Below are 24,791 nucleotides of genomic sequence, written 5' to 3' on the forward strand. Positions count from 1 at the left end.
CCATATGCTCACCAATAATGGGTGTTAACCAACTTGTTAGTTTGTTAAGAAAAAGTATCCTGTTTAGATGTGTATTTATCAATTCTTTATTATGGCATTGCTTATTTGTTGTTAATTATAAGTGATGTTAACAAAAATTAACAACAAATAAGCAATGCCATAATAAAGAATTGATAAATACACATCTAAACAGGATACTTTTTCTTAACAAAGAAGGCAATGGTACCCTACTCCAGTGTTCTTGCCTGGAGAATCCCAGGGACGGGGGAGCCTGGTGGGCTGCCGTCTATGGGGTCACACAGAGTCGGACACGACTGAAGCGACTTAGCAGCAGCAGTAGCAGCAGCATAAGTGATGTTCAGCCAATTAAGCTAGCATATTCTCCTTTCTGCAGCAATTTTTCTTCTGCAAAGAAACACCACCTTTTCTTGCACTCTGTCCTTCTCCTTGTTCCCTCAGATGCAATCAGTTGCCTGGCCTGTGGATTCTCTCCCACACTCCCGCTGCTCCTCTAGTTCAAGTGTTCATGATCTTTCACTGGATGACGGTAGTGGCAGGAGGAGATGCTGTTCATCTAGTTTCCTGGATTCCTTCTTATTGTGTTAACTTAGTTGTGGCACTTCTCGTGTGCCTTTATTTCAAGCAGTCTGTGCACTCGGTTATCTTCTAGTTTAGACAGATTAGAAGGTTTAAGTGATGTGTGTGGGTAGGTATGGGAAGAAATGAATAGGACCAAAGACATTTAAAGGCATAACCTTATTTATGAGAAATTATTACTTTCTGGCTCTTGAAGGCAAAAGAACAAAATCTGTGAATATCTGTAATTTAATCTTGATATTGTTTTCTTCCTTTTTCAGAGTGTTTACTTACTGATTCTTCAAATAATTTTTTTTATACTTTCAAAACTAAAAGGTTATAAGTATTAAAAATTATAAATGTTTAGAGCTTTGCTGAACTTTTAAATGTTATAATTTATAAAGTGTTTAATAAATTTTCTCATTAGTGTTCACGAAAAAAAAAATAAAAACAGTTTATCTAACCTCTAAATGTACCCAGATGTGAGTAGTTTTAGTTCATTTTGCTTTGTTTTCTTAACACTGGAGTATAGTTGATTAACAATGTTTTATTACTTTCAAGTGTACAACAAAGAGGCTCAGCCAAAAATATGCATGGATCTACCTTTTTTTCAAATTTTTTTCCCAGTTATGTTGTTATAGAATATTGAGGAGAGTTCCCTTTGCTATACAGTAGGTCCTTGTTGGTTATCCATGGATGGACCTAAAGATTGTCATGCTGAGTAAGTCAGAGAGAAAGGGAAATATCATATGATGATGCTTATGATACAAGTGAAAGTGTTAGTTGCTCAGTTTCATGTCCGACTCTTTGCAACTCCATGGACTGTAGCCTCCCAGTCTCCTCTGTCCACGGAATTCTCCAGGCAAGAATACTAGAGTGGGTCGCCATTCCCTTCTCCAGGGGATCTTCCTCACACAGGGATTGAACCCACTTCTCCTGTATTGGTAGGCAGATTCTTTACCTACTGAGCCACCTGGAAAACAGCCACACCACTACATTAAAAAAAAAAAAAAGGAAGTAGTTTCTTAAACTGGAGTTATAATGATAGGAAACTTCCATGTCCTGTGAGAAACAAGGAAAAAAATTTCAGACTATGAACAGAAAGAATTTTTTAAAAAATTAAAAAAGGCAACCTCTCCTGGGAATCCTTAAAACTATGTGATAATTATAACAACTCTTTGCAAGTGAATTTCTGACAGTGGCAAAGCAGTTTGGGAAATGATGGTTCTGCTTCCTGTCACTTAGGCAATGATGCTGATAATGGAGCCTGACCAGGCCTCCCAGCAACAGAAGTGGCCCAGCAAAAGCTGAGGGGACTTCCACAAGCTGCTGTCTAGGCCAGAAGAAGGGGTGCTGGGGGCAAGTGCCCACCCTGCAAGCCCAACTGCCCGGGTTCAAATCCAGGCCCTACCACTTTACAGTGAGAAAGTTCTCTTCATATCTAGTTAATGATGATTTTGATTAAAATACATACCAAGTAAGTCAATGGTGATGACTCAAACAGTTAATGTGGATAAAGCTCCCGAACCATGCCTGCCATGAAGAGTTTGGATAAGGCTATTTAGATCCACACCATCTCCCATCTGTCCAGAAGACCCCTGCCTTCAGGATAAGGATACTTCAGTGTGTCTAGTCCAGGTTATGCCTCCCTCCACATCTGTAAACCTGGCTGAAAGTCTTACTTCGCCAGAGTTTTATTTCCTCACATTTAAAATGAGGGGGTTGGGATAGCAAGATTCAAATTCTGAATTCTGTGAAGTCTATGATTTTTCTAAGATATCCATAGGGACAAATTATCTTACCCTTCAGTGAGCTCTCTTAAAGTTTTAGCCATTTATTGGACAAGTCTGAGTCAAGAAAACTGGCCAGGAAATTAACTTCCAAAGAAATAAATATATTGACAGCTTTAAGAATGAAAGTATGAAGGGAAATCTCCTAATAGGCAGTTATAAACAATGCTCTAGAAGAAGCATTTTTAAGATTAGTGCTAGCTCTGCGATACGCTAAGGATTTTAGTATTAGAGTGTCATTATTAGGGCTTCTCTGGTGGCTCAGTGGTAAAGAATCACATAGTACCATGGAGCACCCTCTTCTCTGAGCTCCCCAGAGGCCTCACTAGCACCAGGACCACTGCAGCCTTCAGAGTTTACAATTTCTGTGATTTGGCCTCCTCCCCATATCCCAAGACCCAGATCTTTTCAAAGCAGGGATGTAGCTATGGTGCACTGAACCCCATCCAGCTCAGAGAGAATGGGACATGGAAGGAAATTCTCCACTCCCCTCACTAGATTATTCACTCCACAAACACAGACCATGCATCCAGCCTTTTTAAAAACTATCTTAGAACATTTAACAATGCCTGGGATACACTAAAGCATTTCTACTACTTGATGAATTAATATATAAAAAAAGATTCCCTTTTGAAAGTCTTTCTAACCTTATTGTAGGTATACATGCATTAACATTTGAATATATAGCCATTATCTATTGTTTTAAAACCACTAGACCATTCAGGTATGACCTAAATCAAATCCCTTATGATTATACAGTGGAAGTGAGAAATAGATTTAAGGGCCTAGATCTGATACATAGAGTGCCTGATGAACTATGGAATGAGGTTCGTGACACTGTACAGGAGACAGGGATCAAAACCATCCCCATGGAAAAGAAATCCAAAAAAGAAAAATGGCTGTCTGGGGAGGCCTTACAAATAGCTGTGAAAAGAAGAGAAGCAAAAAGCAAAGGAGAAAAGGAAAGATATAAACATCTGAATGCAGAGTTCCAAAGAATAGCAAGAAGAGACAAGAAAGCCTTCTTCAACGGTCAATGCAAAGAAATAGAGGAAAACAACAGAATGGGAAAGACTAGGGATCTCTTCAAGAAAATCAGAGATACCAAGGGAACATTTCATGCAAAGATGGGCTCGATAAAGGACAGAAATGGTATGGACCTAACAGAAGCAGAAGATATTAAGAAGAGATGGCAAGAATACACAGAAGAACTGTACAAAAAAAAATCTTCACGACCCAGATAATCACGATGGTGTGATGACTCATCTAGAGCCAGACATCCTGGAATGTGAAGTCAAGTGAGCCTTAGAAAGCATCACTACGAACAAAGCTAGTGGAGGTGATGGAATTCCAGTTGAGCTATTTCAAATCCTGAAAGATGATGCTGTGAAAGTGCTGCACTCAATATGCCAGCAAATTTGGGTACTCAGCAGTGGCCACAGGACTGGAAAAGGTCAGTTTCCATTCCAATCCCAAAGAAAGGCAATGCTAAAGAATGCTCAAATTACCACACAATTGCACTCATCTCACACTCTAATAAAGTAATGCTCAAAATTCTCCAAGCCAGGCTTCAGCAATATGTGAACCGTGAACTTCCTGATGTTCAAGCTAGTTTTAGAAAAGGCAGAGGAACCAGAGATCAAATTGCCAACATCCGCTTGATCACGGCAAAAGCAAGAGAGTTCCAGAAAAGCATCTATTTCTGCTTTATTGACTATGCCAAAGCCTTTGACTGTGTGGATCACAATAAACTGTGGAAAATTCTGAAAGAGATGGGAATACCAGACCACCTGATCTGCCTCTTGAGAAATTTGTATGCAGGTCAGGAAGCAACAGTTAGAACTGGACAAGGAACAACAGACTGGTTCCAAATAGGAAAGGGAGTACGTCAAGTCTGTATAGGGTCACCCTGTTTATTTAACTTCTATGCAGAGTACATCATGAGAAACGCTGGACTGGAAGAAACACAAGCTGGAATCAAGATTGCCGGGAGAAATATCAATAACCTCAGATATGCAGATGACACCACCCTTATGGCAGAAAGTGAAGAGGAACTAAAAAGCCTCTTGATGAAAGTGAAAGTGGAGAGTGAAAAAGTTGGCTTAAAGCTCAACATTCAGAAAATGAAGATCATGGCATCCGGCCCCATCACTTCATGGGAAATAGATGGGGAAACAGTGGAAACAGTGTCAGATTTTATTTTTCTGGGCTCCAAAATCACTGCAGATGGTGACTGCAGCCATGAAATTAAAAGACACTTACTCCTTGGAAGGAAAGTTATGACTAACCTAGATAGCATATTCAAAAGCAGAGACATTACTTTGCCAACAAAGGTTCGTCCAGTCAAGGCTATGGTTTTTCCTATGGTCATGTATGGATGTGAGAGTTGGACTGTGAAGAAGGCTGAGCGCCGAAGAATTGATACTTTTGAACTGTGGTGTTGGAGAAGACTCTTGAGAGTCCCTTGGACTGCAAGATCCAACCAGTCCATTCTGAAGGAGATCAGCCCTGGGATTTCTTTGGAAGGAATGATGCTAAAGCTGAAACTCCAGTACTTTGGCCACCTCATGCGAAGAGTTGACTCATTGGAAAAGACTCTGATGCTGGGAGGGATTGGGGTCAGGAGGAGAAGGGGACGACAGAGGATGAGATGGCTGGATGGCATCACTGACTCGATGGACGTGAGTCTCGATGAACTCCAGGAGTTGGTGATGGACAGGGAGGCCTGGTGTGCTGTGATTCATGGGGTCCCAAAGAGTCAGACACGACTGAGAGACTGATCTGATCTGATCTGATTGTTTTAAAAAAAAGTGACTTGGGTTTTCATTAGATAGCTCTGTCATATTAATGGAAATATGTTTGTTTCTGGGGAGCCCACAATTTAAAAAGGTCATGCTTATCTATTGGGACACACCTGTTTTGGTAAAACAAAATTCTTCTGAGGACATCATAAATCTCCCAAGAGATTTGTGTAGATTTAGTCTTCAATCAACATCCAACTACCACTAACCATGGTCATCCTTAAATATCTGCACCAAATTGCTTCTTGGACCCCAGCCTCTGCATATACCACATTCCATGGATGCTCAAATCTCATATATATTGATAATATGACATAGTACACTCAGCCCTCCCCATCTGAAGATCTGGAACCCAAGTATATGGAGGGTTGACTGTATAACAGAAACTAGGCAAGAAACCCCAAACTGGCAAAAAGTAATTATTGCTTTAAACATGATTGATGTGTCCTTTACAAGGTGGTGTTACTCAAGTATTGTGCTTTTTGTCCTAGGTTGGGATCTTCCCAGGAGCAGACCCTGAGAAGAGGGAAACTCTGAACATAACTTATACCTCAGAGCCACTCCACCCCATGCCAGGAGCTGGGACTTTGTATTCTGACAGCTTGGGGCTGGTTCCCAGGGCCCAAGGGCACTGCATTACCAGGCACTTTCCACTGTCTGTGTTCAGGAATTCCAGGGCATATGCAATCCTTTGAAAACTGCAAATCCAAGTTCTCAGCCACAAGCCTGCAGACCTGGGGGATCTGACTCTCAACAGCATCCACTACAGTCATTTCAGTGTCCCTTGGTCACTCTACAAGCTGTGAAATCCTTCCCTAGGATGCAATATCATAGCAGGGTCAGAGAGAGAGGATCTATAGTGATATGACTTTGGGGTAAAATCAGACACATACACTGAGCAAGGGACCACACAGCTAATATGCATTAATCCAACCCTCAATGTTAGACTTCATTCTTTAAAGTGGAAAAACCATTTAAATGCAAATAATTAGTAAATAAGGAAGAGCCCCATACCCTTCATTAATTTATGAATATTAATTTAACCACCTGGGGCCAACTACATAATTTGTGGGGCCTAGAGCCCACTCCACTGTTCTTGCCTGGAAAATCCCAGGGATGGGGGAGCCTGGTAGGCTGCCGTCTATGGGGTCACACAGAGTCAGAAATGACTGAAGCGACTTAGCAGCAGCAGAGCAAGATGAAAATCCAAGGCCCTTATTTAGAAAAAAGGGAAAAGTTAAACATATTAATAAAATAAGGGCTTCCCAGGTGGCTTTGTGGTAAAGAACCCACCTGCCAATGCAGCAGATGTAGGTTCAATCCCTGGATTAGGAAGATTCCCTGGAGAAGGAAATGGCAACCCATTCCAGTATTCTTGCCTAGAAAATTCCATGGACAGAGGAGCCCGGCAGGCTATAGTCAATGGGTTCACAAGGAGATGGATATGACTTAGTGACTGAACAACATTAATAAAATATAAAATGCTTTCTTCTATGGTCTTGCTCTCACCTTTTTTTTTTCAACTTACTTTGCACTCACTGTGATGCAGGGCTCACTGATGGTCAAGTGAAGATCCTTACAGGCTCCTAGAGCCCACTCCATGACTCAGCACACACAGCCCACCAGCTGCAGAGCCAGCTTCCTGCCAGTTGCTGGGTTGAGGTACCATGTCACAGCCAGGGATAAGAAAGGTAATCTCCCCTTCCCATACACATGGTGCCCCAACCCAGAGTGGAAAAGTGATGCCTAAGGGACTGCAATCTCAGTGTCTGGACACTCTTGGTTTCTGGATGGGAGGTGGACAAGAGGCTCACCCTCAGCGAGTTACTTGCTAATGCACTGTGGTGCTGCCAGCTGGGGCAGAGACAGGCTCCATCACACTGCAGAGTGTATGCACTCACTCCACCCACACTTGCCCAGGCCTCTACCAGGAGGCAGAATTCCAGTGTTTGCTGGACAGGGCAATGAGAAAGAGGCTGGGAAGGGCTCAGGGTACCAGGGATCACAGGGGCAGCAGTGGTCATTGGGTGTGGCTAGGGAGGTGGAGGCAAAATGGGGATTGGGGCACCAAGAACTTCAGGAGAGGTGGCTGAGAACCCATCCCAGGGGGTGGCGAGGAGTGGGACCCTACAAGAGCTGAAACACAGCTCAAACTCCCTACAAGCCTCAGGAGCATGTCCCATGGCCCAAAAACATTTCCCCAGAAAAGACAAATGGAAAGAGAAAAACATTTATATTTCAAGACAGCAACAGCAGAGCTTTAAGCTTGAGGACAAGGCCCTCATCACTGGGCCCTGTGTGGCTGGCCCCATCCCATGAAGTCAGACCCGATCCCAATATGTCTATGAAAGAATCAGGGTGGGGGAAGATGGGATAGAGGGGATTAAGGAGAAAGTTTGGGGAACTGGACATTGCCAAGGAAGGCAGGTCCTTTCCTGAAGGATGGATTCTGACTGTTCCTAACCCCCTTGATCCCTAGGTCTGAAGAGGCAAAACATAAACAAATGCCCCTGTGTTGGATTTCTTGGGAACACCAGAGGACTTTGGGCAGTTAGAAGGGGTTGTGCCTGATGTCTTTCCTGTTGGGGAAATGGTTATCAGAGGTACAATGTAACCTTAAGGCACTGCATCACTTTCATTGAAATTGTTATTTTTTAATTTTCTATTTTGTAGCTGATTACCTAAATTGGGAGATGCCTCAAATTATCAGTTACATATAGAACACACCCTCATGTCAAGCAGTGCTCAGCGACTAAGGAAATCCCCACACTGTATAGAATAATTAGCTGAAGAAAAGAAGGAAATTCACTTGACAGAACAACTAGAAGAAAACAGTCAGACTGTGCATGGGTCTGAAAATGACTAACGGTGACAGGAGTCTACGGAATCGGGGAAGCTGAGCCTTGGGGTGGCCCTGAAGGACCAGAGGGACTTAGGAGGCAGAGAGGAAACAGGGAGCAAAGAAAAGGTGAGAATGAGCACAAAATATTCTGGAGACTGTGAGATAACAGCCCAGCGCTATTTAGCTAAACTGCACTCCCAACCACAACCCCTGAGAACAGCCAACAACAGATTCACAGAGGCTTCTATTTCCTTCATCTGAAGATGGAAAAAACATCTACTCCACATGGTTGTGCAGCTTAGAGGACTTGGCACAATGTCTAGCACACAATCTATTTATTGAGTCTCTCCGACTGCTGGTGGGAGGAGCCTGTTTGAGCTACCTGGAGTTGAAATAGAAAACATTTTCTGAAGACATTAAGAGTTCTGGTACTTACAAGTGGGCCTTAGGAAAAGTACCACAACCTGAATCTCTTTGATGCAGACTTCATCTTTCTTTTTTCCCACAAATAGTCTTCCTCTCCTTTTCTGGGTCACATGAATGATGAAAAGTTATCTACCCCACATTCTCAAAATCTCTCAAGTTTTCAGTTTCAATTTCAGAGGACACAGGAACTAATAGACTAACTTGGTGAACTGCCCTCTCTTAGTACAATCATCTGTTACCAGGGATCCTGGACCATTTTCTATAATGAGGATGCAAGAGACAATTAAGGGGGTTATTGTGGGCTGGGCAGAGAGGTATAGAGATGCCCACCATATAAGCAGTTATTACTAGCTACTGTTACGTGAACATCAAGACAACTCTAATATGTCAGAAATGTGCTATCACTGTCCTTTTATTAAAACAACTTTGTATGAAATAACTGACATTCAGCAAGCTGCACAGGGGCTTCCCTGGTGGCTCAGTGGTAAAGAATCTGCCTAGAATGTAGGAGACTCAGGTTCAACCCCTAGGTTGGGAAGATCCCCAGGAGGAGGACATGGCATCCCACTGCAGTACTCTTGTCTGGAGAATCCCACAGACTGAGGAGCCTGGTGGGCTACAATCCATAGGATGGCAAACAGTCAGACACGACTGAAGCAACTGAGCACACACACAGGCTGCACGTTTGTTGATGTTTTACCATATGTACGTACCTACAAAGTCACCACCGTAACCAAGACAAAAGCAAATCCATCATCCAAAAGTTGACTTATTCTCCTATGTAATCCCCCCTTCCCATCCTCTTTACAGGCAGACATTATTAAAGATTAGTCTGCATGTTTTAAGAATTTTATGTAAACAGAATCATATAGGACATATTTTCTCACCTGGCTTCTTCTATTCAGTATAACTATTTTGAGATTCCTCCTTGCTACTGTCTTATGAATAATTCATTCTTTTGCATTCCCTTGTGTGGACAAATAACAATTTGGTTGTTTATTTATCAAATAAGGCTGCTGTGAACATTCTTTCAAAACTCTTTGTGTGAAGATATGCTTTGGGTAAATACCTAAGTATCAAATGGATGGGATATATATAACAGCTTTGAAGAAACTATCAAATTGCTATTCCAAAGAGACTGTATTATTCACACTCCGACCATGAGTTTCTGATAGAGCTAGGTGCTGTGTATTCTCACTAACACTTGGTCTGGTCATTGTTTTTAATTTTAAATATACAGTTCAGTTCAGTCACTCAGTTGTATCTGACTCTGCAACCCCATGAATCGCAGCACGCCAGGCCTCCCTGTCCATCACCAACTCCTGGAGTTCACTCAGACTCACGTCCATCGAGCCAGTGATGCCATCCAGCCATCTCATCCTCTGTCGTCCCCTTCTCCTCCTGCCCCCAATCCCTCCCAGCATTGGAGTCTTTTCCAATGAGTCAACACTTCGCATGAGGTGGCCAAAGTACTGGAGTTTCAGCTTCAGCATCATTCCTTCCAAAGAAATCCCAGGGCTGATCTCCTTCAGAATGGACTGGTTGGATCTCCTTGCAGTCCAAGGGATTCTCAAGAGTCTTCTCCAACACCACAGTTCAAAAGTATCAATTCTTCGGCACTCAGCCTTCTTCACAGTCCAAACTCTCACATCCATACATGACCACAGGAAAAACCATAGCCTTGACTAGACGAACCTTTGTTGGCAAAGTAATGTCTCTGCTTTTGAATATGCTATCTAGGTTAGTCATAACTTTCCTTCCAAGGAGTAAGCCTCTTTAAATTTCATGGCTGCAGTCACCATCTGCAGTGATTTTTGAGCCCCCAAAAATAAAGTCTGACACTATTTCCACTGTTTTCCCATCTATTTCCCATGAAGTGATGGGAACAGATGCCATGATCTTCGTTTTCTGAATGCTGAGCTTTAAGCCAACTTTTTCACTCTCCACTTTCACTTTCATCAAGAGGCTTTTTAGTTCCTCTTCACTTTCTGCCATAAGGGTAGTGTCATCTGCATATCTGAGGTTATTGATATTTCTCCCGGCAATCTTGATTCCAGCTTGTGTTTCTTCCAGTCCAGCGTTTCTCATGATGTACTCTGCATATAAGTTAAATAAGCAGGGTGACAATATACAGTCTTGACAATCTCCTTTTCCTATTTGGAACCAATCTGTTGTTCCATGTCCTGTTCTAACTGTTGCTTCCTGACCTGCATACAGATTTCTCAAGAGGCAGGTCAGGTGGTCTGGTATTCCCATCTCTTTCAGAATTTTCCACATTTTACTGTGATCCACACAGTCAAAGGCTTTGGGATAGTCAATAAAGCAGAAATAGATGTTTTTCTGGAACTCTCTTGCTTCTTCCATGATCCAGCGGATGTTGGCAATTTGATCTCTGGTTCCTCTGCCTTTTCTAAAACCAGCTTGAACATCAGGAAGTTCACGGTTCACATATTGCTGAAGCCTGGCTTGGAGAATTTTGAGTATGACTTTACTAGCATGTGAGATGAGTGCAATTGTGCGGTAGTTTGAGCATTCTTTGGCTTTGCCTTTCTTTGGGATTGGAATGAAAACTGAACTTTTCCAGTCCTGTGGCCACTGCTGAGTTTCCCAAATTTGATGGCATAGTTAGTGCAGCATTTTCACAGCATCATCTTTCAGGATTTGAAATAGCTCAACTGGAATTCCATCACCTCCACTAGCTTTGTTCGTAGTGATGCTTTCTAAGGCCCACTTGACTTCACATTCCAGGATGTCTGGCTCTAGGTCAGTGATCACACCATCGTGATTATCTGGGTCGTGAAGATCTTTTTGTACAGTTCTTCTGTGTATCCTTGCCACCTCTTCTTAATATCTTCTGCTTCTGTTAGGTCCATACCATTTATGTCGTTTATCGAGCCCATCTTTGCATGAAATGTTCCCTTGGTATCTCTAATTTTCTTGAAGAGATCTCTAGTCTTTCCCACTCTGTTGTTTTCCTCTATTTCTTTGCATTGACCGTTGAAGAAGGCTTTCTTATCTCTTCTTGCTATTCTTCGGAACTCTGCATTCAGATGCTTATATCTTTCCTTTTCTCCTTTGCTTTTCACTTCTCTTCTTTTCACAGCTATTTGTAAGGCCTCCTCAGACAGCCATTTTTCTTTTTTGGATTTCTTTTCCATGGGGATGGTCTTGATCCCTGTCTCCTGTACAATGTCACGAACCTCATTCCATAGTTCATCAGGCACTCTATCTATCATATCTAGGCCCTTAAATCTATTTGTCACTTCCACTGTATAATCATAAGGGATTTGATTTAGGTCATACCTGAATGGTCTAGTGGTTTTCCCTACTTTCTTCAATTTAAGTCTGAATTTGGTAATAAGGAGTTCATAATCTGAGCCACAGTCAGCTCCTGGTCTTGTTTTTGTTGACTGTATAGGGCTTCTCCATCTTTGGCTGCAAAGAATATAATCAATCTGATTTCAGTGTTGACCATCTGGTGATGTCCATGTGTAGAGTCTTCTCTTGTGTTGTTGGAAGAGGGTGTTTGCTATGACCAGTGCATTTTCTTGGCAAAACTCTATTAGTCTTTGCCCTGCTTCATTCTGTATTCCAAGGCCAAATTTGCCTGTCACTCCAGGTGTTTCTTGACTTCCTACTTTTGCATTCCAGTCCCCTATAACAAAAAGGACATCTTTTTTGGGTGTTAGTTCTAAAAGGTCTTTTAGGTCTTCATAGAACTGTTCAACTTCAGCTTCTTCAGCATTACTGGTTGGGGCATAGACTTGGATTACTGTGATATTGAATGGTTTGCCTTGGAAACAAACAGAGATCATTCTGTCATTTTTGAGATTGCATCCAAGTACTGCATTTCAGACTCTTTTGTTGACCCTGATGGCTACTCCATTTCTTCTGAGGGATTCCTGCCACAGTAGTAGATATAATGGTCATCTGAGTTAAATTCACCCATCCCAGTCCATTTTAGTTCACTGATTCCTAGAATGTCGATGTTCACTCTTGCCATCTATTGTTTGACCACTTCCAATTTGCCTTGATTCATGGACCTGACATTCCAGGTTCCTGTGCAATATTGCTCTTTACAGCATCGGACCTTGCTTCTATCACCAGTCACATCCACAACTGGGTATTGTTTTTGCTTCGGCTCCATCTCTTCATTTTTTCTGGAGTTATTTCTCCACTGATCTCCAGTAGCATATTGGGCACTTACCAACCTGGGGAGTTCCTCTTTCAGTATCCTATCATTTTGCCTTTTCATACTGTTCATGGGGTTCTCAAGGCAAGAATACTGAAATGGTTTGCCATTCCCTTCTCCAGTGGACCACATTCTGTCAGATCTCTCCACCATGACCCGCCCGTCTTGGGTTGCCCCACGGGCATGGCTTAGTTTCATTGAGTTAGACAAGGCTGTGGTCCTAGTGTGATTAGATTGACTAGTGTTCTGTGAGTATGGTTTCAGTGTGTCTGCCCTCTGATGCCCTATATGGGGTGTCCCCAACATCTGGAATACAGACCAGAGCCTCCCATCAGGTCGGCCGTGTCATTAGATTAGATATAAAGTGCAGAATAAATGTAATGTGCGTGAGTCATCTCAACTACCTCTTCTAGGTCCTTTGAAATGTCAACAAAAATTTTAGAATCAACTTATTAATTTATATTTGTTATAAAGAAAGGCTACTGGGTTTTCACTTGGGTTGTATTGACTCTATAGATCATTTTGGAGAGAAGGGACATTTAACAATACCATATTCTCTACCTCAAGAAAGAAAAAACAGCTTTTGCTCTCCTTTCTCTTCTCTAAGAACTATTTTGTATTTAGTGTGTCTTTCACACTTTACATCATGCTTATTCCTAAGTATTGCTAGGTTTTAGATGGTATTATACAGAACATTTTTTTTTCTATTTGCAATCTGACTGTGTTTTGTGTGTTTGTGTGGGTGTTGGTCTTGTATAGCACCATACTGATGAACTAATTCACTTACTGTTTCCAGTAAGATGCTGCACTCAATATGCCAGCAAATTTGGAAAACTCAGCAGAGGCCACAGGACAGGAAAAGGTCAGTTTTCATTCTAATCCCAAAGAAAGGCAATGCCAAGGAATGTTCAAACTACCGCAAAATTGCACTCATCTCACATGTTTGATCAAAGTAATACTCAAAATTCTCCAAGCCAAGTGTCAACAGTAGTGAACTGTGAGCTTTCAGATGTTCAAGCTGGATGTAGAAAAGGCAGAGGAACCAGAGATCAAATTGCCAACATCTGTTTAATCATCAAAAAAGCAAGAGAGTTCCAGAAAAATATCTACTTCTGCTTCATTGACTATGCTAAAGCCCTTGACTGTGTGGATCACAATAAGCTGGAAAATTCTTAAAGAGATGGGAATACCAGACCACCTTACCTGCCTCCTGAGAAATCTGTAAGCAGGTCAAGAAGCAACAGTGAAAAGTGGACATGGAAAAATGGACTGTTTCTAAATTGGGAAAGGAGTACATCAAGGCTGTATATTGTCACCCTGATTATTTAACTTCTATGCAGAGTACATCATGTGAAATGCTGGGCTGGATAAAGTTCAAGCTGGAATCAAGATTGTCGTGAGAAATATCAATAACCTCAGATATGCAGATGACACCACCCTTATGGCAGAGAGCAAAAAGGAACTAGAGAGCCTCTTGATGAAAGTGAAAGAAGAGGGTGAAAAAGCTGGCTTAAAACTCAACATTCAGAAACAAAGATTATGGCATCTGGTCCCATCACTTCATGGGAAATAATGGAAACAGTGCGAGAATATTTTATTGGGCTCCAAAATCATTGCAAATGGTGACTGCAGTCATGAAATTAAAAGATTCTTGTTCCTTGGAAGAAAATCTATGACCAACCTAGATAGCATATTAAAAAGCAGAGACATTACTTTGTCAACAAAGGTCCATCTAGTCAAAGCTACGGTTTTTCTGTTAGTCATGTATGGATGTGAGAATTGGACCATAAAGAAGGCTGAGCGCCAAAGAATTGATGCTTTTGAACTCTGGTGTTGGAGAAGACTCTTGAGAGTCCCTTGGACTGCAAGGAGATCAAACCTGTCAGTCCTAAAGGAAATCAACCCTGAATATTCATTGGAAGGACTGATGCTAAAGCTAAAGCTCCAATGCTTTGGCCATTAGATGCAAAGAACTGACTCATTAGAAAAGACCCTGATGCTTGAAAGATTGAAGACAAGAGAAGAAGGGGATGACAGGGGATGAGATGGTTGTGTGGCATCACCAACTTGATGGACATGAGCTTGAGCAAGCTCCAGGAGTTGGTGATGGACAGAGCAGCTTGGCGTGCTGCAGTCCACAGGGTCACAAAGAGTTGGGCACGACTGAGTGAACTGAACTGAACTGAGCCTTATTGGTAAAGGTCATCTAATTTTTTTAATTGATTGTTAGCATCTATAAATAAAAACAGATGAACTTTTTTCTTTACAACTGGGTTGCCTTTAACCTATTTTTCCTGCCTCTTTGCACTGGCTGCAAACTTCAGTATAATAGAATTGGTGAAAGCGCACATCCTCATCCTTGAAGGAAAGCACGTTATCATTCACCACTAAGTATGATATTGGCTGTGGCACGAATTTTTTACCTTTTTAAAATCGAATTTCCTTCTACTGCTAGATTTCTGGGGGTTTTTATCATAAGAGGATGCTGTATTTTGTCAATGATTTTCTGTACCTATTGAAATGTTCACATAGCTTTATTTTTAATATGTCAGTATGGTGAATTGCCTTGGTTAATATTCAAATGTGGAAACAACCTAGCATTCTGGAGATGAGCCCTTTTTAAATGTGGTTGAATTCAATTTGCTGAAATTTTGTTTAGCATTTTTACACACATATTCATGACAAATATTTACCTTTGTTTCTCTTGTAATATCTTTGCCTTGTTTTAGTGTCAGGGTAATGGTGATCTCAAAAAATAATTTGGGAAGTATTCTTTCCTCTTCAAATTTCTGGAAGCATTTGCTTAGAATTTTCATTATTTCTTCCTCAAATATTTGGTGGAATAAAGAGTTAATCCATTTTCATTGCAGGGTATCTTTCTATATTGAATTCAAATAGGGATAGGACTCTTCAGTTTATTTCTTCTTGAATGAGTTTTGGCATTTTGTTTCTTTCAAATTGTTTCTCTTTTTATTGAAGTTGTTTGATTTATTGACACTCCCATATCTTAATATTTGCTTATTATAATTTAAATGTATAGAATGATAATTATTAGAGAATACTGATTCAGTTCAGTTCAGTAGCTCAGTCGTGTCCAACTCTTTGCAACCCCATGAATTGCAGCACGCCAGGCCTCCCTGTCCATCACCAACTCCCGGAGTTCATTCAAACTCATGTGCATTGAGTCGGTGATGCCATCCAGGCATCTCATCCTCTGTCGTCCCCTTCTCCTCCTGACCCAACCCCTCCCAGTATCAGGGTCTTTTCCAGTGAGTCAACTCTTTGCATGAAATGGCCAAAGTATTGGAGTTTCAGCTTGAGCATCAGTCCTTCCAATGAACACCCAGGACGGACCTCCTTTAGGATGGACTGGTTGGATCTCCTTGCAGTCCAAGGGACTCTCAAAAGTCTTCTCCAACACCACAGTTCAAAAGCATCAATTCTTCGGCACTCAGCCTTCTTCACAGTCCAACTCTCACATCCATACATGACCACTGGAAAAATTATAGCCTTGACTAGACGGAAGTTTATATATATATACACACATATATATGTGTGTGTATATATATATATATATAAGCAATTTCTCTCATTCCTGATAATTTGTCTTTGCTCTCATTTGCTCTTCAGTCTAGTCAGCTTATCAATGTACTGATTTTATTGAACGTTCTCAAAGAAACAACATTTTGCTTCATAGATTTCCTCCATTTTATAATACATTATTTTCCACTCTTCTTTATTATTTTCTTTTTGCTTATATTGGTTTTAATGTATTCATTTTTCTGAAGTTAAGATCATTTTTTTTAAGTGATTGCTATTTGAGATCAATTTTCATTTCTAATGTAAGTTTTTAAAACTTATTTCTCCCCCTAAACATTGCTTTAGTGGCATTCCTCAAATCATTAGATACTGTACTTTCATTTTTATTCAGTTCAAAATACTTTTTCATTTACCATTTGTTTTTTCCTTTGACACCATTTAGAAGTGTGTTATTTTATTATCCAAATATTTGGAGACTTCCCAGAGATCCTAGTGTTAGTGATTCTAATTTACTTCCATTGTAGTCAAAGAACATACTTTATATGACTAATATTTTTAGAAATTCATCTGAAATTTGTTTCATTCATAATATGATTTTAGTAAATATCTGTGTGTTCTTAAAGAGAATGTGTGTTGTGCTATCCTTAGATGGAATGTTCTATATTTAAATGTCAATTTGGTCAAGCTGATTAGCAGTGTCATATAAGTATTCTTTATTCTTGCTCATTTTCTGTCTTATTCTGCCAATTATTAACAGAGGGTTATTAAAATCTCCAACTATAAATATTGATTTGCCTATTTCTTCTGGCAGCTCTAACAATTTTTACTTCATGTATTTTGAAGTTATCTCTTGGGTAAATAAAATTTATAATAGTCATACTCAATTAGCTGACCTTTTTTACATAATGGCCTTCTTTAGCCTTGGTAATATTCTTTGCTCTGAAATATGCTTTGATATTAACATAGTTACTCCAGCTTTCTTTTGATATTTTCTTTTAATTAGACTGATATGTTTGATGATTTGATTTTTGTCTGTGTGCTATCGTTGTTTCAGATAAAAGGGTAAATTTGGTCTCTGCTACTCCATTTCAGCTATAAGCAGAAGCCCCAGTCAAATGTTATTAACCACAGTCTACTAAGGAGAAAATAGTCACTAGAAATTTTTTGACTTGCCCAAGGTCATATAGCTGATTACTATTTGGTAAGTAGAAATACAGCATGGGCAGAGAAGCAGTGCTTCACATAACCCATCTGCATTTCATCCCTAGGACAAAAGGGACAAGAAAGTATTCTATGTGAAGGAGAACTAGGAGACCTGATTAAGAAGACATGATGGATGAAACTTCCCTGTTTTGTTGACAGTCAAACCTAAGTCAAAGTCACTGAAAACTGTTAAGAATAAGAATTCCTTAGACATATAAAGGAGAGATTATGAGACCATTTACCTAATAGATTATTCAAAAAAAATCCCAGTGTCAATCTAGAGGGACACTCAGACATTTAGGATGACCTGATACACAGGAAATCAGTCCTGAATATTCATTGGAAGGACTGATGCTGAAGCTGAAACTCTAATACTTTGGCCACCTGATGTGAAGAACTGACTCATTAGAAGAGACCCTGATGCTGGGAAAGACTGAAGGCAGGAGGAGAAGGGGACGACAGAGGATGAGACGGTTGGATGGCATCACTGACTCGATGGACATGAGTTTGAGCAAGTTCATGAGTTGGTAATGGACAGGGAAGCCTGGCGTGCTGCAGTCCACAGGGTCCCAAAGAGTCGGACATGACTGAGCATCTGAACTAAACTGAACTGATCCGCAGGCAGGTCCCCCTGAGTCAGAGCTCAACCTGCTCAGATCTGCTACACAGTCATCTCTGTGGAACATACACATCCCTCCCCTGCCCTTCTGAACAGCATCTACATAAAAATGGTGACACCAGACTGTCCAACACCTAGTCAACAATCTAAAAGACTATTATAACCATTGCACATCCATGCTCAGTCATTCACTCATGTCCACCTCTTTGCAACCCCATGGACTATAGCCTGCCAGACTCTTCTGTCCTTGGGATTTCCCAGGCAAGAACATTTTAGTGGGTTTCCACTTCCTCCTCCAGGGGATACTGCTGACTCAGGGATCAAACCCATGTCTCCTGCCTCTCCTGAATTAGCAGGTGTATCCTTTACCACTGTATCACCTTCTGTACCATAAATTGTTCGTAATAAGAAGCAAGAAAGGAAATCTCATTTGGACAACAAAACACCCATCTTGTAAGTTCAAACTGACCCAGACATCATGTGCTTCCGTGGCTTTAGATGTCAAGAATACCAGCACACAAACAGCCATCATGTAACTCCCTGGAAGTGGGAACATAGCTTAGATGCCGGATGAGATGATGGCATTTCCATCCCTGTAAAACCTACATGGTAGTGCAAAAACAATCAGTTCTATGACAAATGTAGAAAATAGCAGTTAAAACAGAAGTAAGCATTTAATTCTTTTATCTGACAGGAAACCCAAGACAGAAATAGATTAACACAGACAAGCATAGTTGTTTGGTTTGAAGTTCCACATTTTACTCTAAGTGGTACTCTGTAGTTTATAAATACATAAATGGTGTGTTTTTAGGACACACCATTAAACTTGTTAGCCTGCCAGGTAAAAGGCATTCACTGTGTCTCCCTGTTTGTCAGGTTTAGAAGTTCCTACACAAATTTCATTTGCTTCATTTTAATTATTTGGGATATCAACTTTTCATATCTTTGATTAAAGCCAATTTTTTCTTCCCTTCTTAAGTGCATTTTTGTGCACATCTTGGAATTCACGAGCGTGTCATGGAGATCAAAATATAGCTGGGAAATGAGTAGCTAGCAGGATGAGTCACAGTCTAATGTCTGATTGCTCACATCAAAGAGATCATATGCAGAAATTCAGAAACATTTCATATTTTGCTCATGTTATGATGTCTTCAAGTCTCACCTTCACACTTGCTGCAGAAATTATTACAAAGTTCTCCCAGCTACCTGGTGTATAAGACAATCATCAAAGTCACATTCTCGTCTATTTGTCATTATGCTCTGCCAGTCTGCCATAGTATTTGAAAGGCTAGGCTTAAAAAAAAAAAAAAAAACACTGCTTGCTAACTGGAATCTAGCTGTGTGTATGTTTTTTCAGGCTTGATTATACCTATAGAATGACACAATATGTCTTGTCTGTACAACTTCTGATGTCTGTGAATGTCAGGCTGTATTCTTGGTTTGACTGGTAGCTATGGCAATTAAAAAAAAATACAGTATGATGTCGAAAGGAACATTATCAATTCAGGGTTTATTTACTGACAACATTCCAGCAACATGTGATGCAGTCAAAATTGTTAAAAGACCCTTTTGTATTTCACACGGAATATAAGAATATTAGACTAATGCTGTTTCACTGACAATAAACATTGATGCTAGGCTTTATTCCAGTTCAGTTCCTTGTCCTCTGCTCTCCCTTTGTCTTCCTTTCCTCCACCTCCACCCTCTGCCTCTGAGACAGTGCAGGGGAAGGAACAGAAAAGGGAACCGGAAACAATGACTTGGAGACACTCAAGTGTCAGTTACTGTATTGGCTGGTCAAAATACAAGTCTGGGTAATCATTTAGACTTTTGCAACTCAGTATCACTAATTTGAGTTTTAGTTCCAGCAATATAGGCACTCCAAAATCTGAAAAAGATGCTCTGACATCTCAAAGCAGCCATCAGTATCACACTGAACTGATGAAAAGGTTTTCATCGATTCTTGGATGGTATTTTTTCTCTCCTCAGTTTTTTACACATACTCAGCAAATTTCGTAGTGCCTGGAACACAGGCTAACTTTTGTTATAAACTCTGATTCAAATTTATTTATTTGTCCATTGTCTGACTCCTTCATTAGGATTATGTCCACACAGACACACGCCAGGCCTTTTTTTCCGCATCTACTCCCTGTACCTGGAACAGAACCTGATTCACTACAGGAGCTCAAGGACTATTTGTTGAGTGGCTACATTAAAATTGACCCAAGAGCTGCACAGCAAACTTAATGCCACAGAAGGATTTTCCCCACTTCCACAGTGTTTGGTAATCTATAGAAACAGAGTTGTCAGGGTTTACAAATGCATTGAACACTTTTGCATGCTAAGTTGCTTCAGTTGTGTCCAACTCTTTGTGACTCTATGGACTCTAGCCCACTGGGCTCCTCTGTCCATGGAATTCTCCAGGCAAGAATACTAGAGTTGCCATGTTCTTCTCCAGGGGATCTTCCCAAGCCAGGGATCAAAACCACATCTTCTGCATTTTCCTACATTGGCAGGTGGGTTCTTTACCTGAGAATCCCAAACACTTTTGACATACTCATTATTCAAACAGCAAAATGTTGAATGATAAGAAAACTATCTCATAAAAACAAGAAGCTAAAGGTGATATTTACAGTATTTGTGTGTTTGTTTTGTTGGGAGAAAGAACCATTAATTTTTCTAGCAATTAATTAAAACTAAAACCATTAATTCCAGCGTTTTCATTTAAGGCACTCTGACATCTCAAAGCATCCATCAAAATAATGAACTAATGACAGGATTTTCACCGGTTCCCAGCTGATAGCATCTTAGTGCTTATCATTGCCCACCCAGACCCCCAGCAGCACAGAAGGGATAAAGTTGGAGGAGCTGTACTCACCAGCCTTGATGTGGACATCCTGACTTCTAATTTTCCCTGAAGGATTTTCAGCTGTGCAATAGTAAGTATTATCATGGATTAAGGTACTAAAGCTTGAAGGAGGGAAGGGGAAAATCTGGAGAGTGCCGTTGGGGTGGACGTGGCGGATTCCGGGGACATCGTAGATCTCCTCGCCCGTCGCCAGGTACCATCTGAGAGACACAGGAGGGATCCCTGCTGCGGGGCAGGGCACCAGGGTCCCCGTGGTGCTCGCAAACACTACCTCTTGCAGAGATGCATTGACAAAGTAGAGGCTGGAGTGAAGGTCCTCACTGAAAACTGCAAGGAGACAACACACGAGTGTGTCAGAAAAGTGCACCTTCTGCACTCATCTTTCAACATAGAATATCAACACATCACCATGTCAACCTAGCTCAAGAGGTTATTTGGAGAAACAGTCACAAGGCTCGACTAAAACTTAATCATTCAAAATTGCTCAACCTACCACGGACAGAGAGGCAGCAGCTTCATTTCACAATTTGTTCACAAATTAAGTTATGGATGTGCTCAGTGGTGTCCGACTCTGCAACCCCATGGACAATAGCCCACCAATTTCCTCTGGCCATGGAATTTTTCAGGCAAGAATACTGGATTGGGTTGCCATTTCAGACTCCAGGGGGTCCTCCAGACCCAGGGATCCAACCCTTGTCTCCTGCATCTCCTGCATTGGAAGGTGGGTTCTTTACACTTTGCCACCTGGGAAGCCCAACACAAATTAAGTCAACCTGGAACTTAAACTTTGAACAGGTGACTTTTCAGCCCCGTGCCTAGAGCCCTATTGTGTCTCCACGGTACTGACCACTATTGGAATTTATTTTGGGTTTTGTATTCACTTATTGTTTGTTGACCTGTCTAGAACGTAAAGCTCATGAAACAAAGCCATAATTTGCTCACACTATTGCCTAGGGCACAGAGCAAAACAAGCCATGAGGGGTTAATAAGGAGAGGCTACGTGAGTGAATCACTAGATCCGGTTGCTAGAATCAAATTGCTCTGGTTGAAAGTGTACATTGAGAACTAATTTTGAATGAAATTAGTCCCAAATTTTTAAAATTAAAATTGAAGATCTGGATGTAAAGCATTTTGGAAAGGCCAGTTGGTTTTCTGAAAATCCAATCCAATCAATAATGTGATTTTCCATTGTTATTGAAAATATGTTGCAATAATAAAGAGAACTTTGATAAAAGTGTCATTCAATTCCACCAGCCTATGGCAAATTCTGTTTCACTTACTCTTCTGCTCCATCAACCTACAGCCTACAGGGTTAAACTATGTCATAATATGAACATATGAAACAGGCAGTTGTTACAGACTCTGCTTCATACTCTTAACATTATTTCATACACATAATGTCATGTTTCAGACTTCACAAGTACAGATGACCCTGAACAACACTGATTTGAACTGGGTGGGTCTCTTATACACAGGCAGTTTTCAACAGGAAATATTACAGTGTTATACCATCCTTGGTCGGTTGGATCTTTGGATACAGAGGAACTGTGGACAGAGAGAGCAGACTGTAAGTTATAGGTGTATGCACATTTTATATAAGATGATTTTCTAAACTAGTTCCCTCACTCGGGCTGCTTCAGTTGTTTCTGTTTTAATTGCTACAAATAAAATGTCTTCAAACGTTTCCAGGAATTTATTGAGAGACTACATTGTACTCATTGACAACTGTGGAGTGTTCTTTCCATGAAGCAAAAAAGTCCAACTTCTAGAATCCAAAAATTAAACAAAAGATGTACAAGTGTAATGAAGACCCTCTTCTCAGACATTTATGTTTCTGGGTGGCTTTCTAAAAACAATTTCATACCCTGTCACCTGTTCACAAGAGAGTAAAGGAGCCCTGCGCTACGCTTAGTCACTCAGTCATGTCCGATTCTTTGTGACCCCAGGGACTACAGCCTGCCAGGCTCCTCTGTCCATAGGGATTCTCCAGGCAAGAATATTTAAGTGGATTGCCATGCCCTTCTCCAGGGGATCTTCCCAATCCAGGGACTGAAGCTAGGTCTCCCACATTGCAGGCAGAGTCTTTAACATTTGAGCCACCAGGGAAGCCCAAGAATATTGGAGTGGGTAGTCTATCCTTTCTCCAGAGGATCTTCCTGACCCAGGAATCAAATCAGGGTCTCCTGCATTGCAGGCAGATTCTTTGCTAGCTGAGCTACCAGGGAAGCCCAAAGAAGCCATAGATACTGAGAATTAACCTCACTGGGCAGAGATGAGAATAATATTTGCTAAGTGCCCCTGCCATGCCAGGCAATATTATGAGACTGAGGTGTTATTTCATTTACTCCTGTGTACAATAGCCCTGCCAGGTTAGACCAGGCTCTGCTCCACAGAAGATGAGGTGGAGACTCAGAGAGGTTGTCCCTGGAGCAAGGACTCAGGGTAGGAGACTGCAGAACCAGAACTCAGTCTCCATGATGAAGATTTTATTTCATTACTCAGCTGCCCTTACTGTTCAAAGGCAAATCTTGGGAAAGCTCTGTTCCTGAGATTTGCCATCCTCCACATGTGTTCCTTGGAGACCCACCTGCTTTCTCTTGGTCACTGTCACCAGCAGTAACCAGAATCTGGCCATGGTCAGTGCTGGCTATCTCTGAGCAGGCAGCAGCATGAACACCATTCATCAAGAGATGGCAGAGAAAAATACACTGTGCAAAAGTGATGGATTTACCCAAAGAGAAGACAGGAAGTGGTGTTCATCAAGAAGTAACTATGTGATGGTTTTCTCTCCCAAACATACCTAAAGTCTTAACAATACTCGGTACATCAGAATATGGAAGCTATTGCTAACTAAGAAATTGGCTTAGACCAGAAGCACAGTTAATAGCTAAACATTGCAGCTTCCAACTCAAATGAAAATGCTGATAGCAGCACTGTGAGTTTGAGCTTTTTAGGAAACTGACATTACCCCAAACATATTGTTAGGAACGAGGTAACTGTCACTCTTGAGGCTAATTAATTCCACCCCAATTCTTTTCTTTCCCTACCCACATTACTCTTCTGTCAACTGAATTGTAGGTGATTCAAACCAAGTAAAACTTAGTCATATTTGAATTTACTCTTTTTTGTCATAAAAGTTGCCTTGTGAAGAATAGCAGTCTTCGAAAATGTGAATGCATGTAAGAAATATTTCTTAATTAAATGTATATTTTCTACTATAAGCCACATTCCAAGAGGCAGCTTATGAAATTATTTAAATGACTTTGAGAAAATGCAAATTAAATGTTTAATCCTCGCAGTTAAAGAGATAAGTGACCTCTGGGGGATTACTGTCACTTCTCCTTACATTTTTTAGATATTCCACTTGAGTCTTTCTATTTCACACCACTGGGTTTAATAATGTAACACAAACTTGCTTTCTAAGATACACATCGTATGGCCACAGGCAAAAGAAAACCCAAACTACATTCCAACAGCTTTTATTTCTTTCGTCCAAGGGCCCATCCATCTGCTTAAATAGTAGTACTTTATTTATGGAGTGCTGTATGCACTTTATATACAGTAACGTTTGCTCCCTCCAATAAGGGCACAGGCAATCTCAATGTGAAGTGTGTGTGTGTGTGTGTGGGAGAGAGTGAGAGAGCAAGAGTTCTTTGAAAATAATTGCACTTTATTAGCACTCAACAAAACACTTGGCAGAATCTTGTTGTGAGATTTAAGGTATAAAATCGTGGGGTGTAAACACTAAGGGTAGTAAAGGAAGGAGCTTTGGAGAATTGTTTTTTCATTTGCAGATTTCCCATATTTTATACTGTTATAACAGATGGTATAATCAAGACTCCAGTGACAAACACAAAGGAGAATGTTACACTTAAAAGAAAATTAAGTCAATATTGCGCTCTTTAAAATTCAAATACGGCAAAGTGAAAGAAG

The 24,791-nt window shown here is 40.8% G+C and overlaps 1 protein-coding gene across 1 annotated transcript in view; it reads right to left on the reverse strand.

The window, feature by feature from the left end:
* Positions 1 to 22,151, reverse strand: part of DSCAM (DS cell adhesion molecule) — a 696,196-nt gene extending 674,045 nt beyond the window's left edge. Inside the window, exons 1-2 of the mRNA XM_061425997.1 lie at positions 22,139 to 22,151; positions 20,868 to 21,233 (exon numbers count right to left, since the gene is read on the reverse strand). Coding sequence (XP_061281981.1) covers positions 20,868 to 21,233; positions 22,139 to 22,151 — 379 coding nt within the window. The remainder of the gene's footprint in view (positions 1 to 20,867; positions 21,234 to 22,138) is intronic.
* Between the last annotated feature and the right edge of the window lie 2,640 nt (positions 22,152 to 24,791).

This window comes from Bos javanicus, chromosome 1 (assembly GCF_032452875.1).
Source record: "Bos javanicus breed banteng chromosome 1, ARS-OSU_banteng_1.0, whole genome shotgun sequence".
Lineage (NCBI taxonomy): Eukaryota > Metazoa > Chordata > Mammalia > Artiodactyla > Bovidae > Bos > Bos javanicus.